The 19,396-nt window shown below is 36.3% G+C and overlaps 1 protein-coding gene across 7 annotated transcripts in view; it reads right to left on the bottom strand.

Moving 5' to 3' along the window:
- Positions 1-19,396, bottom strand: part of LOC5576890 — a 167,090-nt gene that overhangs the window by 36,530 nt on the left and 111,164 nt on the right. For all 7 annotated transcript variants that reach the window (XM_021847678.1, XM_021847718.1, XM_001662940.2 and 4 more), the window contains exons 3-4: positions 13,815-14,183; positions 13,110-13,747 (exon numbers count right to left, since the gene is read on the bottom strand). In XM_021847678.1, coding sequence (XP_021703370.1) covers positions 13,110-13,484 — 375 coding nt within the window. In that variant the 5' untranslated portion in view covers positions 13,485-13,747; positions 13,815-14,183. The remainder of the gene's footprint in view (positions 1-13,109; positions 13,748-13,814; positions 14,184-19,396) is intronic.

Genomic DNA, 19,396 nt, shown 5'->3' with positions numbered 1-19,396 from the left:
TCGCATGGATGCTAAATGCATGATTTGCGGAGGTTCTTCTCACGCCAAAGACGTCTGTCCAATGAAGGAAGATACCACCAAATTCATATGTTGTAATTGCGGGGCTAACCATAAGTCCAATTTTTGGAATTGTCCTTCACGCAAAAAGAGTCATTGAGGCTCGTGCCAGGCAGATGAAAGATAATATCCGTTACGAAAACGGTCGTTTCCGGAATTTGCCTGGTAGAGTATCGAACAATGCTCATTTTTCAGTTAACGATCGCTTGATCATGAATCATACCCATCAGGAAGATCATAATCATGCTCATTCACAAACTAATTTTATTCCGTCGGGTAGCCGTTCGAATCTTTCTATTTCGAATGTATCTACCCACGGTAAATCCTTTGCCGATATCGTAGCAGGAAATTCGAACTCCTCCCCTGTTCGATCCATGGGTACCCATTCTACTTGTTTCAAATCAAATGGAAAAAACCCTACCGCCACAGGTAACTCCGCTTCTTCGTCTACCGGAAATTCCAATGGGAAATCACATGACATGTCTGCCTCTGATTTTAATTTTCTAACTGAACAATTGAATCTAATGATTGATGCAATGTTCAAAGCCACCACTATGACTGAAGCAGTCCAAGTAGGTGTAAAATTTACAAATCAAATTGTTATTGGATTACGTTTTTCTAATGGATCCAAATAATAATTTAAATATTTTAAATTGGAATGCTCGTTCTCTGAATGGTAAAGAGGACGAGCTATTTAATTTTCTTACGGTTAATAACGTGCATATAGCAGTTATTACCGAAACGTATTTAAAACCTGGATCTAAACTCAAAAGAGATCCTAACTTTTTTGTTTATCGTAATGATCGACTTGATGGGGCATGTGGGGGAGTTGCAATCATCATTCATAGGCGTATAAGACATCAACTGTTTTCATCATTTGAAACAAAAGTTTTTGAAACTTTAGGTGTTTCTGTTGAAACACAGTTTGGTAAATATACTTTCATAGCTGCCTATTTGCCTTTTCAATGCTCTGGGCAGCAAGTTAATTTGCTCCAAACTGACTTGCGTAAATTGACTCGCAATAAGTCAAAAATTTTTGTCATTGGTGACTTTAATGCCAAACATCGATCATGGAATAATTCTCAAAGTAATTCCAACGGCAGAATTTTATTTGATGAGTGCTCTTCAGGATATTTCTCAATTCAATACCCTGATAGCCCCACATGTTTTTCCTCTTCTAGAAATCCATCTACGATTGATTTGGTCTTAACCGACTCTAGTCATCTTTGTAGCCAAATGATTACTCATGCTGATTTTGATTCTGATCATGTCCCTGTTACATTTCAAATATCCCAAGAAGCGATTCTCAATCCTATCAGCTCCACTTTCAATTATTTACGAGCCGACTGGAATATATATAAAACGTATGTTGACTCCAATCTTGATGTTAACATTTCTTTAGAAACTAAACTTGATATTGACAATGCTCTTGAAACTTTAACAAATTCCATTGTTGAAGCCCGGAGCATTGCAATTCCAAAATGTGAAGTAAAATTTGAATCCGTGATTATAGACGATGATCTTAAACTCTTGATCCGTCTTAAAAACGTGAGGAGAAGGCAATTTCAACGCACTCGCGATCCTGCTATGAAAATTATATGGCAGGATTTTCAGAAAGAAATCAAGAAACGTTTTGCTCAATTAAGAAACAAAAATTTTGAAAATAAAATTTCTCAATTGGACCCTGGCTCTAAGCCCTTTTGGAAATTATCTAAAATCTTGAAAAAACCTCAGAAGCCAATACCGGCATTGAAAGAGGAAAACAAATTATTACTAACTAATTGCGAAAAAGCTCAAAAACTTGCTATGCAGTTTGAAAGTGCGCACAATTTTAATTTAGGACTTACTAGTCCAATTGAAAATCAAGTTACTCAGGAGTTCGAAAATATTCTCAATCAAGAGAACGTTTTCGAAAATGCCTGGGAGACTGATTTGGAAGAAGTGAGAACTATTATTAAAAAATTCAAAAACATGAAAGCTCCTGGCGATGATGGAATTTTCTACATCCTCATCAAGAAACTTCCAGAAAGTAGCTTATCATTTTTAGTTGATATATTTAACAAATGTTTTCAATTAGCATATTTTCCTGACAAATGGAAAAATGCTAAGGTTGTTCCAATTTTAAAACCAGACAAAAATCCTGCAGAAGCTTCTAGCTATCGTCCAATCAGTTTGCTTTCCTCCATCAGTAAACTTTTTGAAAAGGTTATTTTGAACAGAATGATGGCCCACATCAACGAAAATTCAATTTTTGCCAATGAACAGTTCGGATTCCGCCATGGACATTCGACCACCCATCAACTTTTACGTGTAACAAATTTGATCCGTTCCAACAAATCTGAAGGCTATTCTACTGGTCTTGCTCTTCTAGACATAGAAAAAGCATTCGACAGTGTTTGGCATGAAGGTTTGATTGTAAAATTAAAAAACTTTCATTTTCCAACATACATTGTTAGAATAATTCAAAGTTATCTGTCAAATCGTACACTTCAGGTTAATTATCAGAACTCCAGATCTGAAAGACTTCCTGTAAGAGCTGGTGTTCCTCAAGGCAGCATTTTGGGACCAATATTATACAATATTTTCACATCTGACTTACCTGAGCTACCTCAGGGATGTCAAAAATCTTTGTTTGCGGATGACACAGGCCTCTCCGCGAAAGGACGAAGCCTGCGTGTCATCTGTAGTCGATTGCAAAAAAGTTTGGATATTTTTTCTTCATACTTGCAAAAATGGAAGATTTCTCCTAATGCTTCCAAAACTCAACTAATAATATTCCCACATAAACCAAAAGCTCTTTATTTGAAACCTTCAAGTAGACATGTTGTCACGATGAGAGGGGTTCCAATAGATTGGTCAGATGAAGTTAAGTATCTGGGGCTCATGCTAGATAAGAATTTAACTTTCAAAAATCACATTGAGGGTATTCAAGCCAAATGTAATAAATATGTAAAATGTCTCTATCCCCTTATTAATAGAAAATCAAAACTTTGTCTTAAGAACAAGCTGTTGATATTCAAACAAATTTTCAGGCCAGCCATGTTGTATGCTGTACCAATATGGACTAGCTGTTGTAATACTAGGAAGAAAGCTCTGCAGAGAATTCAAAATAAAATTTTGAAAATGATTCTGAGGCTTCCTCCCTGGTATAGTATCAATGAGTTACATAGAATATCCAATGTTGAAACATTGGAACAAATGTCAAATACAATCATTAATAATTTCAGGCAAAAATCGTTACAATCTTCTATTGCCACGATTAATGCGTTATATGTTTAGGTTAAGTTAGGTTAAGTATATTAAAAACATTTTTTTTTCTCTTATAAGCAGGTGACATCAACTCACCTGTAAAAAATAACTGAACTGCTACGGCAAATGAAATGTAATATGTTGTTAACAAAATGTTAATTAAATCTTAAATTTGTTTTACCAAATTAGGATGATAGTGTTGTCAAATAACACAGAACACCTAGATATAAGAAATGAATGTAATGTTTGGAATGATACTAATAAAGAAATTAAAAAAAAAAAAAAAAAAAAAAAAAAAAAAAAAAAAAAAAAAAAAAAAAAAAAAAAAAAAAAAAAAAAAAAAAAAAATTGGGAGTTTGACCTGTAGTGTTAAAAGCAACTGTCAAGTAGCAAGTCAATTAGGAATAGAGGGGATAGAGCACCTTTAACTATGAATGATATAGAAAAAAAACTTTTGGCTTCTTTTTAAGCATAACTACGGGAAGAGAGTTCATTACTTGCTACTATATTTAGATTGTTTTTTTTTTATCTTTCTAAGAAGCTTTAACCTTTCAGTCGTCGCGCGGTTTGCAACCGTCAGAACCACCACGCTGATGCTTTGTACGATAAGCTAGGTTTTTTCGCCACTGTTGTACAAAATACAACAGCTCGACGACTGAAGTGTTAAATACGAGTATCAGCTGTTAATGCCAACAGTTGAGTACAGATAGCAAAACAACTTCAAATATTCTATAAGTGTATTAGAGTACGAATTAATCTCCTTTTTAGTTTTCTCTTCTGGATTATTAGGAAAACAATTATGGACGAACAAACACCCGTCTTACTAAGGTGACTAGACGTAATGCGTTTCGCGGGACAGCGTAATTTTCAACATGATATTACTGTGTCAAATCTAATTGTTTGACTAAACTGAACAATTAGATCATCAGGTATCAGGTATAGACCTAAAATGTTTGTAGAACACACATCCAATGCGAATAATGTTTTATTGGGAATGAGATCTGACAGGGTGTCCCGCGTTTTGCGGACATATATGGTCGCTTTATACTATGCACTAAACCAAATCAGTTAATATCACGATATCCTCTAGTAGAATACTACAGTGTCTGAGTGGCCTCGATGAAACGATTGTACATATCATCATCTTCTGTGCGTGCGGTACGTGTGCGCGAATGGTGACACAAATCTCAAGGTGTCAATTTGCTTCAGGGCTTCAATCTTCATACAATGTATTGTGTTACAATTTCACTTGCTCCCGGAAGTGGACGAGTTTCAGCGCCTGCTGTGCAACGTGATGGGGTGAAGGGATGCGTCAGTCTGGATTGGACAATATCTTCCATATAGGTATAGTTAGCCTTATGAGCCAGACGTCAGATTTTTTCTAGATATTTGGGAATTGATTAGAAAGGATTATTATATTGCTCGAATACTAAAAATACCGTACTTTTTTAATTATAAATTTAAAAAAAAAATCACAGCACACATGACTCTTTCTTACATCGAAAGCAGGAAATGTGGTAGTATTGTCTTCACTTATATGATAAAATGAGCATGAGCAGGAGCATAGATGACCGTAAAATTCGTAGTTGCTACTCCGGCTGCATCCATACGCAAATTACGTGCCATGTAAAATTGAGATTTTTTTTGCTGTGTAGTGCACAAATTAACGTCAAGAGAACATATTGTCATAATCTATCTAAAATACATAACGTAAGGTACCGTGGGGTAAGTGGATACAGAAAAATCAATAGTTTTCTTCAGTGTTATGTACAGCTAACGTGAATAATGTAATTCAAACTTTTTTCTGTGGATAACAAATGAGGGACTAATATACTTCAAATCATCGATCATTTCGATTTTTCTGATTGTTATGTATTGAGTATGAGGGACATAAAAATCTGCGCCAAATGATCCACTTGCCCCACCATGGTGGGGTAAGTGGATCACCAATAGAAAAAAATCTGTTCTCAAAACAAATGTGATGTGATTATGTATAGTTAGCATGATATTACTCTCGTTCTTATTATTAGTGCAAGTAATGGTACATTTTAATTATTTTAAATTATAAAGTATCTTTATTCAATCAAAATATATTTAAAAATATGAATACACTAGTTTACACTAATTCGCACAACAAAAAAACATTGTATCTAGAATCATTTGGAGAAAATTCATTCATTTATACACATAAGTTACACAGAAGTATTGTTGGATTATTCCTAACGATGTTTTCGAAAAACACTCGTAGTTTGAAAATATTAGTTACATTTATTTTTGAATAACAAACTGAAATCTTTTTATTCTATTTTTGAATATGATTGTATCATCTGTCTAGAATAATTTATATGGTCAAATAAGGTACGATATTATGCTTTCAATTGGAGAATTAGTATATTTTGCTCTTTTGCAACTTAGCTTAGATAAACCACGAAAAATTTCGTGTGAGTTTTGAAATTATTATTATTTTATATTTTTTATACCAGAAAGGTTAAAAAAAACTTTAAGGTTGAGTAATTCAAATTCTCTATGGTCAATTTGACAAATTTAAGCTGAGAATGAAACAAAATAAAAGTAAACAACATTTGCGAATATTGAAACTTATTAGAATTCTCGTAAGCAGTCTGCCAGTTAATGATAATAATACTTGATCCACTTACCCCACCCCAGGAGGAAGTGTACCATGTACAATATATCTGTATTTATTTAAACAAATCACATATTTTTCATTGTGATTTATTCAATTAGAACTGAAATGCTCACCATGTGTCGAAAAAACTAATAGAATTCGATTTTAGACAATGGTACAATGGATTTTTGATTAATGGAAAACAATTTTGAAATTAATTTATTTCTGCAGCTAACATGTTTGTTTGTGTTAGTGTACGTGTAGTACCAATTTTGCAGTAGTATTAGTGTGGACGTAAGAATATAACTTAAAACGACGCAATGGTGCGAAAACATTCAACATATTCAAGTATTTATGATTAATATTAACGAATGATCCACTTACCCCACTGATACACTTCCCCCACTGTACCTTAATTCAAACGTGCAATGAAACAGGCCCAATTTTGATGTTTTTTTTACACAGCAAAAAATTCTCAAATTTACATGGCACGTAATTCTTTATGATAATCATGTAAAACGAGTTGCAACTGAACATTCAACGATAATTAATGTAAACTGTCTCATTGCATTCGATAATGCTCGCAATCTTGAGTGAAACTGAAACATTTCATGATCTTCCATCCAACATTCGCCAATGTTGCATGCTTTCTTGCATCTTGAAAGTGAAATTGCAAACAAGAATTCTCGGTTTACATGATTCTACGATGAATATTCTGTCAAAAATAATGCACATGGATGGATCGAAGGCTTGTCATTCCATGTGCATTATTTATGATTGAATTTTCAGCGTGAAAATCATGTAAACCGTGCCGTTTTGCATGCAAAATTTTTTGAGAGAAGACGTTTCGCGTTCAATATTAAGGATTTTGGTAACAATGTTGTATATAATAGATGTGTTTATAGGTTTTATCATTGAATAATACATGAGAAATGGCTTTGCATGATTGAGGCTAATATTACGTTACGTGTAAATCTAAGATTTTTTTGGTGTGTACGTGTTGCACGATAATTACACACCAAAAAAATCTTAGATTTACACGTAACGTAATACTAGCCTCAATCATGCAAAGCCATTTCTCATGTATTATTCAATGATAAAACCTATAAACACATCTATTATATACAACATTGTTACCAAAATGCTTAATATTGAACGCGAAACGTCTTCTCTCGAAAATTGTGCATGCAAAATGGCACGGTTTTCATGATTTTCACGCTGAAAATGCAATCATAAATAATGCACATGGAATGACAAGCCGTCGATCCATCCATGTGCATTATTTTTGACAGAATATTCAGCGTAGAATCATGTAAACCGAGAATTCTTGTTTGCAATTTCACTTTCAAGATGCAAGAAAGCATACAACATTGGTGAATGTTGGATGTAAGATCATGAAATGTTTCAGTTTCACTCAAGTTTTAAAGCATTATTGACTGCAATGAGACAGTTTACATTAATTATCGTTGAATGTTCAGTTGCAACTCGTTTTACATGATTATCATAAAAAATTTCGTGCCATGCAAATTTGAGAATTTTTTGCTGTGTAGATAATAACCCTTAGAATGAAAGCCATCACGAATGAAGTTATTTTTCTGTGGCAAATGTGACGATCATAGACTGATTCTTAGATTCTTAGATAGTAGTCGATATATTTGCAGGTATCTACCATGCAAAGAGCTGATCTATTTGGCTTAGGAGAATTCCACGCAGCAAAAAATTCTCAAATTTGCATGGCACGTAATTTTTATGATAATCATGTAAAACGAGTTGCAACTGAACATTCAACGATAATTAATGTAAACTGTCTCATTGCAGTCGATAATGCTTTAAAACGTGAGTGAAACTGAAACATTTCATGATCTTCCATCCAACATTCGCCAATGTTGCATGCTTTCTTGCATCTTGAAAGTGAAATTGCAAACAAGAATTCTCGATTTACATGATTCTACGCTGAATATTCTGTCAAAAATAATGCACATGGATGGATCGACGGCTTGTCATTCCAAGTGCATTATTTATGATTGCATTTTCAGCGTGAAAATCATGTAAACCGTGCCATTTTGCATGCAACATTCTTCGAAAGAAGACGTTTCACGTTCAATATTAAGCATTTTGGTAACAATGTTGTATATAATAGATGTGTTTATAGGTTTTATCATTGAATAATACATGAGAAATGGCTTTGCATGATTGAGGCTAATATTACGTTACGTGTAAATCTAAGATTTTTTTGGTGTGCAGCTACATGTAAGCTTATGGGAGTTAGAAACAGTCAAATTTTTCAAATGTTTAGACAAAATAACAATCCCAATTTTCATAGTAATTTTATTCACAGTCATTTCATTCACAGTAATTTCAGATGCTTCCAAAGAACAAGCCTTTTTTGGAATTAAAATATATAGATTGTCGAATTTTTCAGCCATTTTCTAACAATCATTGATTCTGATAACTTCCAAAAATTGACCGTTCTAAACGTTGTTCCATATTCGTGTTAAATTTCATTATTTTGAAGATTTTTTTATTATCACAACATTGTACAATACTACACACCAAAAAAATCTTAGATTTACACGTAACGTATTATTAGCCTCAATCATGCAAAGTCATTTCTCATGTATTATTCAATGATAAAACCTATAAACACATCTATTATATACAACATTGTTACCAAAATGCTTAATATTGAACGCGAAACGTCTTCTCTCGAAGAATGTTGCATGCAAAACGGCACGGTTTACATGATTTTCAAGCTGAAAATTCAATCATAAATAATGCACATGGAATGACAAGCCATCGATCCATCCATGTGTATTATTTTTGACAGAATATTCAGCGTAGAATCATGTAAACCGAGAATTCTTGTTTGGAATTTCACTTACAAGATGCAAGAAAGCATGCAACATTGGCGAATGTTGGATGGAAGATCATGAAATGTTTCAGTTTCACTCAAGTTTGCAAGCATTATCGAATGCAATGAGACAGTTTACATTAATTATCGTTGAATGTTCAGTTGCAACTCGTTTCACATGATTATCATAAAAATTACGTGCCATGTAAATTTGAGAGTTTTTTGTCGTGTAGTCCAACGATGTGCAGAAAACCAATTGAAATTTCATTGATAAATTAAAAAGATACAGCATGCACAAGGTGTCCACTTTATAAAATGAATAGTCCTTATTTTTTGAAGATATTGCAAGAAAATCCACATGTGCCTCCATGAGTAGAAGCAACTAAGTATTTTTCAATCAGGTAGGCTGTGAAATGACTGTCACAAATTTTCACCCTTTTATTGCTTGTTCTATTTTCAAAAATAGACCAGGACCGCTAGTACAAATGATTCATTACGTGACTCAGAACATTTGCGAAATTAAAAAGCGTTACGTACTGAACCATTACGCAACTGAAAACAGTTGCGTAATGAATATAGAGGCACTGCATACTTCAGTGCAGCAAAGCAGGCTGTTTCATAGCCGAATGGCATGAGAAAAAACAGCCTATTACGATGAGAAATTGCAAGAAAAAACGTTACTAAACTGAAATCAGTTGCGTTATGATGATTTTTTTGCAATTTCTCATCATAATAGATTATTTCGTACTGAACTATACAGTGTGCAAATGAAATAAGTTGCATAATGAATATTACAAAACTCTTTTTCATTACGCAGCTGTTTGAAGTTGCGTTATGAATCCATCATCCAAAAATTTTCAAAAAATGGATAATAATACACACTTTAACTTATTTTTTGCAATTTCTCATCGTTATAGGCAGTTTTTCATCACGCCAATCTGTCATGGAACGGCCTACTTTCCTGCACTGAAGTATGCAGTGCGGGAATAGTCATTACGCAACTGGAACCAGTGCTGTAATGATTCATTACACGCTTTCTCATTACGCAACTGTTTTGAGTTGCGTAATGAATCATAACACAACAATGTTTCAGAAATTGTAAAATAATGGTGATTGCATTCCTATATAATTTCTGATATCCTCAAGTGGTTTTCTACGAATTTGCAAACATATGTTGTACGTAACTCATTTCAGAACTCGATTTTTACTGCACTTGTCGTAATTATCATACTCGGCAAGCCTCGTAGGATAAACTTACGACTCGTGCTGTAAAAATTATCATTCTGCAACATGTTCTGTAAACTACTATTACGGATTCCTGTGAAACAGTTCGGTGAAATAAATTAAAGGAGTACAGTAAATTTTTACAGTTTTCGGTGAGAAATCACCCGAATCCGTAAAATTACGGTGTTTCATTTTACCTGTTCAGCTGTTGAGATTACGGTGAAATTCACCGATTTCCGCTAAAATGAGCTAAATGTGTAGCAAACGCTTCCGTATATTATTTTTAAATGCTCACAAGCTCCGCCTGGTGGCAAAATCTCAAGTCTCTTGGCTCAAATAATGTTAGCACGTGTGCTACTGAACAACTTTGCCGAAGACTACATCTTCCTAAGTAACCAGGCTACTGAGCTATCCACAACACAGAAGTTTCATGCTCACTTGCACCACCTGGTGACAATAGTCGAATCTCTTGGCTCAAATAATATTATCCCGTGTGGTACTGAACAACATTGCCGAAGACGCTATCCTTCCAAGCGGTCAGGACCCTGAGTCTTTCGAAGACACCAACTTTCAAACAAGATAACATATGTTACAAAATTTGCATTCTAATCCCTCAAGGTTCATATAGTGCAAGTCAGAAAAATCGCCCCTACCGTCCAAGTTCTCAACTAAAATGATAATCCTCAACTCCTAAAGGCAGATCGTACTGAGCACTAAAACTTCGACCAAGACAGTAATGTGCTATCTCATAACGCATACAAGATTTTACCAATGAGTTACATAGAATATCCAATGTTGAAACATTGGAACAAATGTCAAATAAAATAATTAATAGTTTCAGGCCAAAATCGTTACAATCTTCTATTGCCACGATTTATGCGTTATATGTTTAGGTTAAGTTAGGTTAAGTATATTCAAAGCGTTTTTTTTTCTTTTACAAGCAGGTGAAATCAACTCACCTGTAAAAAATCTGAACTGCTACGGCAAATGAAATGTAATATGTTGTTAACAAAATGTAAATAAAATCTTAAATTTATTTTACCAAATTAGGATGATAGTGTTGTATAAAAACACAGAACACCTAGATATACGAAATGAATGTAATGTTTGGAATGATACTAATAAAGAAATTAAAAAAACGCATTCCGTAAAACGGGGTATCTTTGATAATGCGGGTAACTTTGATAGTGCGTAACCCACCACATACTAAACGAAATATCATAATTTCTGTTAATCAGTTAAGCGAAACGAATGCAAAACTAAAGAATATTGGTATGACACTTCATGTAAGAGCGGTTTTCATTTGAATCGAGAACATTTGAGGCTTTTTATACGAATATTAAAAATTTACACAATTTTCGCATTTTCGAAACGCTTACAAACAATCTGTTCTACGATCACTATTTGATGTAGTTTTGAATAGTTGGCCACTTATTTTTGATAGCCTAGTTATCATAGAGCTTGAATACGGTCTCAAATCTTTTAGCGAAAATCATTTTCACAAACTGGGACCATTTTTGTAATCTAAGTCAGAAATTTCCATATAACGTTAAACGCCTAGAGGTATGCAATGCCCTACAAATGCACACTATTCATTCAATTTTGTTCGATTCATACTCCATTATCAAAGTTACCCCAGAACAGAAAACCTACTTTCGATCATATGAAAAATTATATATCCATTCAGAATAAATCTCTTGGCAATCTTTCGACTGCAATCGATAGCTAGGATGCCAGTACTTGTTTTAAAACTATAAATTATAATTCTATGAAACAGCATGCATAAATATTCAAGTTTTCTTCGAAAAAATTATCAAAGTTACCCCGTTTTACGGTACGAGATATTCAAAAACACCCCCCAAATTGATGAAATCTCATAAGCCCAGGGTCTCTCATAATATGGATATAACGCCCCCCAACTATGTGTCAAATAGGAGACCTGACTGTAGTATCCGTTGATAATGCACATATCCACATAGGGATCGTCCAAAAATGACGCCCATCATTTGGGGGAGGGGGAAGGGGGTTCTAGGAAAGTGTGACAGTACGTGTATAAGGTATTGGAAAAAGCGTGACAGAGGGGGGAGGGGGTCTAGAAATCCCGAAAAACGATGGACGTCATATTTGAGTCATCCCATACGGAAAAAAACGGGAATTGAAAATCAACAAGAATACATCGAGATGTGAAGATACCGAGATAAGGAGGATATCGAGTTGTGGAGAGGAAAATTGTATGCAAAATGAAGGGACCAAAGAAATCATCGTCAGATATCGAGATATAGAACATCGAGATGTGGAAAGTTGACGAGGTCATCAACAGAAACATCAACAGCACATAGGTACATCTCTGGGAGTTGATAATAAGAAATTAATGTAGCAACTATTGCACTATTAACGAGTTCGCGAGTTTGCCATTTCATGTTTGGCCGAAACTAGCAACAACTGGGTCCACGAGGTAACTTTTTATCTCAAGTTCCCATACTTCATTTAACTGGAAGCATAGAGTCGATACATTGTTTGATTTGTTTTATATTATTTTACATGTTTATGGTTAACAAAACATTCAAAAATGCATAGGTCAAAGCCGTGTCCAAAACGTACGACAAAGCAAATAAACAAAACATTCAATATTAGCTAAGACAAATTATATCGAATATGTCAATGATTGAAACGCAATTAAGTTTTCTAAATCCCATAGATACGGCTGAAAAAGCCCTGAGCTAATTAAGTTGCTGCAATAACAGTGAAATAATGATGGATCTACTGAAAATGCGGTTTGGATCCTGTGTAACAAAATTTTACAAAGAAATCTATAATGATCGATCAGGCACAGTGAAGAAACGCCCATTAAGCAATGTTTGCAGTGAGTTAGTTATGGAATCGAAATGACATTTCCAGAATTGCGCCGTTTTGATGGAGCCTTAACTCCCGATCCCATCGGCAAAGTATGACGAAAACAAGAATTTCCTCCAAATAATTCACATATTGCTGGAGGGCAGCAATTAAATGTTCGCACTGCACCCCATGAAATATATATTTTATTGTTATACCGAACTTACTAATGATCAATTAATAATGACAAAAAAACAACAGCCCCCTTACCTTATCAAATGCCATAGGCCGAGAAAGGCGCTCTATTCCTGTTTGGACGTTTGTTGCGGGGGTCCCACTGGAACTTCCTCCGGCGCTTTGATTATTGGCTAATGATCCGGATAACGAACTGGTCGAAAGTGAAACATTTGGTTGTTGTTGATTGTTCACGGAAAATGATGAAGTTAACTGCAGTTGCTGGGGTACCAGTTGAAGCTGTTGTTGTTGAGTTTGTAGTTGCAGTGCATATTGTTGTGGCAAAGATGTCGCTGTTGCTGTATTCGGTGGAGGTGACTGAGGATTTTTCTGATTCTGTGTGAGACTGTGCTGCTGTTGGAGAAGCTTATGTCCATCTTTATCCGGTGGAAGTCCACCAGGAGGCTCCATGGCCACCAACTGCAACACCTTGAGGCTGATTTGTCGGTAGTATCGGACTTTGTGTGTTGTTCTCGAGTAGTGAAGCACTCGAAGTTGCTTTATGTTGGTTGCAGCCAGTCGCTTAGTTTGTCAGTTGCAGCAGTTATTGTTACGATTTTGATCTTATGATTTTAGTGCTCTCCTTGTGGAGGCACCAAATGATGTGCAGGCTTCAGCATTCGTATTTCGAAGGACCTAGCCGAACTCCATCATGTGTGCGTTAGAAGAAAATGCTAAACAATTGCAAGGGGAAAGGTGCTGTCAAAAGTTTTTTAATTGCTTTCCACAAATAGAAATTACCTGGTAGCATTGAAAGAAGAGTGAAACGAGTATCTTGTGCTTGAGGCCGTATGTTGCAGGCCGTGGTCAGCTGGCAAGGCTCTTGGCTGGACCAGTTTTTTGTGCCTGTTAGTTTTGTCGTGTTGAGGCTCTTTCGTCTGCCCGATTTGCTTCGTAGTGATAATAGTAGTAGTGATAGTTGTTGCTTTTGTTGCTGTGGTGCTGCTGCTGTGGTAATACTTTTTGCTGCTACTTTGAACACGTTCTTCGATTGCTCGAAGAATTTAGTACGAGACGGAAGCTGGGGGGGCTGCGACCGGGAGGACAGACAAAGATCTGCAGTTAGCGGTTCGAGCCCCTGGCCCATCTCGATGTCACCCCCACATCTATCTGAAAAGAAAGGAAAAGAAGGATCACATATTAATTTTAAACATTTTTATGGTTCTTAATCAATGTTGATGTACGCAATTCAAAATATTTAATTTTATATTCTTCAAATTGCTTGTACCTATACATATATTAGGAAATTTCTTAGCACACTGAAATATTTTTGATCGACTTAAAATAATTGATGTGTTGTTTTTATTCTAACGTTGATGGATGCTTTATGTTATTATACAAGCTTTTATCCATACTATCATACAAGATGATCAAAATAGACTCCGTTCCTTTCAACGGTGACATTGATTTTCCTGGAATGTTTTTGCTTTTCCGCGTGTGTTGGGGGACAAATAAAAATACTAGGAAAGTCACATCAATCATCATTGAAAACCATAAGACGGGCGAGGCTATGAGAGAAATGTTCCCTACACACGGCGAAATGGCACTTGTTTAGTAGACGCTGCAACGTCTGTTGAGTTACCTGGCTACATTTTACAAATATCACCTCCGTTCACTGGAAATCATCAACATTGCGCACATGTCACATCAGCGTTCATCAACACAGACTTTGGCTTGAATGGTCGTGTGGATCTTCTTCTTTCTGACATTACGTCCAAACTAGGACAGTACCTGCTTCTCAGCTCAGTGTTCTTTATAAGCACTTCAACAGTTATTAACTGTGAGCTTTATTTGCCAATTTATGTACAATTTTTGCATGAGCATTAAGCTGGTTCAAAAAACTATTTTCACTACACATCACACAATTGATTCTACGTCAGTGTCCTACCAAAACTTCAGTTCATTCAAATCAGATTGAGGACAATACTAGTCCCTTCAAATTTATAAGAAAATTACAATAAAAAACTCTTGTTATTCATGAAATCTATCGAAGCTTTTGCTGAAGGTTAGTATTGCAGTGGTACTGTTATACGCATTTATTATCAACAATTTTGTCTTGGACCGTTTTCAAATCATATTTCTAAATAATTAACTCCAAGCGTTCACTCCCTGACCATCCACGCTTGGAATTTCTCCGCAACAGCAAGTGCTCGATGTCGTAACCGACATCGTTGGGCCGCCGTTGCACCTTGCACACAGCTGCATGGATTTTTTTTTTTTTTTTAAATTCGTGTTCACATATGTGGGATACATATTCTATTCTAACATATGGTAATTATTCTTCGGAACTCCACATGTCTCACAGTTCATAACAGGAAACCTACCGATACCATAACCGACTAGTTTTGCTTTATTGGGAATAACGTCGTTGAGTAGCATGAAAAGATTAGATTTGTCTTCAGAACATATAAACTTGGCACTCCAATTTGTCCACAGTAGTATCCAGTTTACATCGGGATAGTCGGATTCCGCTTTAGGACGTATGTTTTTCTCATCTATGAAATGAGTGTACAACATATTGGTCGATTCACAATGCCTGCTGTTTTTAACTTTTAATCCGGCTTCAATCCAGTCTCTTCCGTTTCTTGTCAGTTGCCCTTTTTGAATGTATTCCAACAAATAGTCTTCCTCGTCCAGAAGCAAGTTCCTTATGAAGAGCGCTTTGCACTTTGAATCTGGATCAATGAGCCTCAGCCCACCTTTTGTGTAATCCAAGTACAACTGATCTCGGGCGACTCGCAACACACATCCACGCCAAAGAAAGTTTCCACAAAGACTTTTGATCTTAGCCAAATGCCGATTTCTAGGAGGGAGTATCTGGGCTACATACCACAATTTCGATAAAATAAACGTGTTTAATATCCACACCTTTTCCATCAAGCTTAGATTTCTTGTTTCGTTTAATTTCAGTCGATACTGTATAGCTTTTATCAGTTTTTCATAGTTGGCATCAACCATTTTTAACCAGTTGTCTGCTATGATGATTCCTAGGATGTTCATCTGGTTCACTTCTTTAAACATCTGAGGTCCAGAAGAGGTATTGTTCAGTCGTAGAAAGGATGTCTTCTTGAAATTGACCTTTATCTTCGCATATTTAGAGAAGGAATCTACTATTTGCATGACCAAATCGAACTCTTCTTGATTTCTGACAAAAATGGTTACATCGTCAGCATATGCGGTTACCTTGATTATTTTCCCGTAGACTAAGATACCGCTGATGCTATCATATATGCTCCTTATCAGAGGCTCAATATAGAGAGTGAACAGGACCATACTGAGCGGGCATCCTTGTCTTACTGAAGATCTTATTGAAAGTTCTTTTGACAGAAATCCGTTGAAGAGAATTTTTGACGTTGACTTATCGTATAGAGATTTTAGACAACCAGCAGGAAATCCATATTTGTCCAAAACCCTCCACAAAAAGGAATGATCTACTTTATCAAATGCCTTCTGCATATCCAAGCTCACAATTAAACCTTTCAAACGTTTGCATTCCATTGATCGTGTTACAATTCTCCGGAGTTTCAATACATTATCTTTACACGATCTTTCTGCAATCAGCGTTGTTTGTTCTGTTCCCAATAAACTTTCAAGCACCATTGTAATTCGATTAGCGAGAATCTTACAAAACAGTTTGTAGTCCGTATTCAATAAACTAATTGGACGGTGATCATCAATGAGTTTTCCTTGTCCTTTCTTTGGAATCAGAGTGATTATTCCTTTCACAAAATCCGCTGGAGGATTAGTTCTTCCAATAAGATAAGAATTATAAAGCTTTTCGAGGTCTTCTTTCAAGATTTCAAAGTGTTCCTGGTAAAATTCGTATTTCTTCCTGTGAAATATGGCGTAGAAGAGAGCTGGCCTCATCTGTGTTTAACTGATTTTCAATAGACAGCAACGGATCACTACCGTGCTCTATTTCATTGGAATCTTGACTATACAGTGATGAAAAATGGTCATGAATTTATGACATGCTAATATTTCTTTCCTTTTCACTGTTCGCGTTCGCGGTTTCCCTTAAGACAAGTTCTTTATGATGTAATTGCTTAGATACTTGGACTACATTTAACCGTTCTCCTTCAATGAATGAATGGTCTTTGATTTTGGACCGCAAGTTTTCCAACCTTTTGTTTTCTAGTTCCATAAGCTCAATTTTCTCAAAGTTAATTTGATCGGTTATGGCTTCACTATCGTTCTGCTTTCGAGTCAAATCTTGAAGTTTAGCGTATAGTGCTTCTTTTTCTTGATTTATTGATTGAAACAATTTCCAGGATTCATTTTTGTAGAAACTTCGAATTTTGGCCTTAACAGCATGATTCCACCAAGAATTATAGTCCATGTAAGTCAGCCTGCTTTTTAACTTTTCATATTCAACCCGAAACCTTTGACTGATTTCCGGATTTGACAAAACGTTAGAGTTAATTTTCCAATATCCTCGGCCTCTAGGATTGAGGTTTGACGGCTGGATTCCTATTTTCAGCACGACGGCATGATGATTCGAGCAGGGTACGCCCACTGTTGAAACTTGACGAACTCGATCCACAAATTCCGTCGGACCGTATATTCTATCGAGTCTCGAAGCCGTTGGGTCTCTGTGAAATGTGAAATTAGCAGATTTCTTTTCACACGCAACATCTTTGAAGTTAAAAGCGTTCACCAAAGTTCGTAAACCGTTCGACATTGTCTTGGAGGAAGAGTTCGAATCGTTCGGTTCTATGATGCAATTAAAATCTCCGAGTATAACTGAATAAAGACAGTTGATTTTGCTAAGGTGCACAATCGTTTGATTAAGAAATAAATCTTCCCGCTCCTTCTTCTTATTCGTACCAGAATGAGCGTAAACATTAACGAAATTGATATCATTAATGACAACTGAAGTAATTCTTCCTGATGGATCTAATACGTATGAGTGAAAATCTAGATTATCCCTTATTAACACACCTGTCCCTTTTCTATCGATGCTTATGTTGATTAATGGTGTATATGACGGTAGGAAAGTGAAGTTTTCGAATGCTACTTCTTGTAAGAAGGCAACATCGATATCAAATTTAGTTATAAAGTCTTTTAGTAACGCTTTGTTAACATCAGTGTTAATACTGTTAAGGTTGAGTGTTGCAACATTGAAAACAAAATCCATTTTACAAAATACAGCAAACTACGGCTTATTTTTTAGCTTTCTTATTCTTCGACCTGAGTCGTTTTACCTGTTTGGCCAGAAGATTTCCGGAGCTGAATGCCACGACCGATTTTCCGATAGCTTCAGGCTCTGTAGATGATGACTCTGATTCATCCTGCTGGGTCCCATTGACGGTCGCCTCGTGACCTCTCTTCCTATGATCAAGGTCGTTCTCATCTGTAACTATTACCTCTTTTGCAGCGATCTTGGATGCAGTTGGTGCGCTGGTCATCGTCACTTCCGGATCTGATGTTGCTTCTGATTCTCGTATCTCCTTTTCCTCGATGTCTTTTGCTTCTGGAACAGTAACAGTCTGAGCAGATATCTCATCAGCACTACCACGAATATGTTCCTCAGCACTGGTTGAACTGTTGGGCGTTAGCAGTTCTTCAGCCGTCAATGCACGCGATGTACTCGGAATTTGGTTGTCCGTTTCCGTGTACAACAAACGTTGTCTGGTTGCTCCACTTGCTCCACGGACTGCTCCGCCTGTGAGAACGCCTGCATAAGTTCCGCTGTTCTGTTTCAGTCGATCATTCACTGAAACCCGGTTTGGACAGTTTTGTTTGAGATGATCCGTTCCGTTGCAAACAAAACATTTCGTCTGCATACCTTCGTAGAAAATACGAGCCTGGAAATGCTGGATATGCACTTGCGATGGCAGCGTCTCCGTGATTTCCATGTGCATGCCTCGGACGCCATTCAATATCGGATAACCTGTGTCCGGTCCATACCGCTCGCGGACGAGCTGATGATTTTTTCCATACCTGGCCAAGACGTTCGCCACGTGCTTGTCTTCAACCTCAATTGGAATACCGAAAAGTCGGATGTACTTAAAGTCGCCCCTTGCCGTTGAAAACGAAACCGGCGTGGTTAGTCCGTCGTCATAGGTGAAAACGTCCGTAGATGGACATTTTAGCAGCTCGGCCTTCATAATTTCTTCATTGTGGAACTTCACGTAAACACTGTACTCTCTTGGTTCCCGGAACATCGCTGTAAGCATATCCGGTTTCCACCCTCGTTTCTTGAAGAACGAGAAAACTTCCTTATCCGTAGGCATCTTTGACTTTGCACCGAACCTCACTTTCACACAGTTAGCGTGTATGTTTCGCAGCTCCATTGTAGTATGTTCCAATCGATTTGTTCC

The sequence above is a fragment of the Aedes aegypti genome, chromosome 1 (assembly GCF_002204515.2).
Source record: "Aedes aegypti strain LVP_AGWG chromosome 1, AaegL5.0 Primary Assembly, whole genome shotgun sequence".
Classification (NCBI taxonomy): domain Eukaryota; kingdom Metazoa; phylum Arthropoda; class Insecta; order Diptera; family Culicidae; genus Aedes; species Aedes aegypti.
Note: the sequence above shows the minus strand (reverse complement) of the source record. Positions and strands in the feature narration are given on the sequence as shown.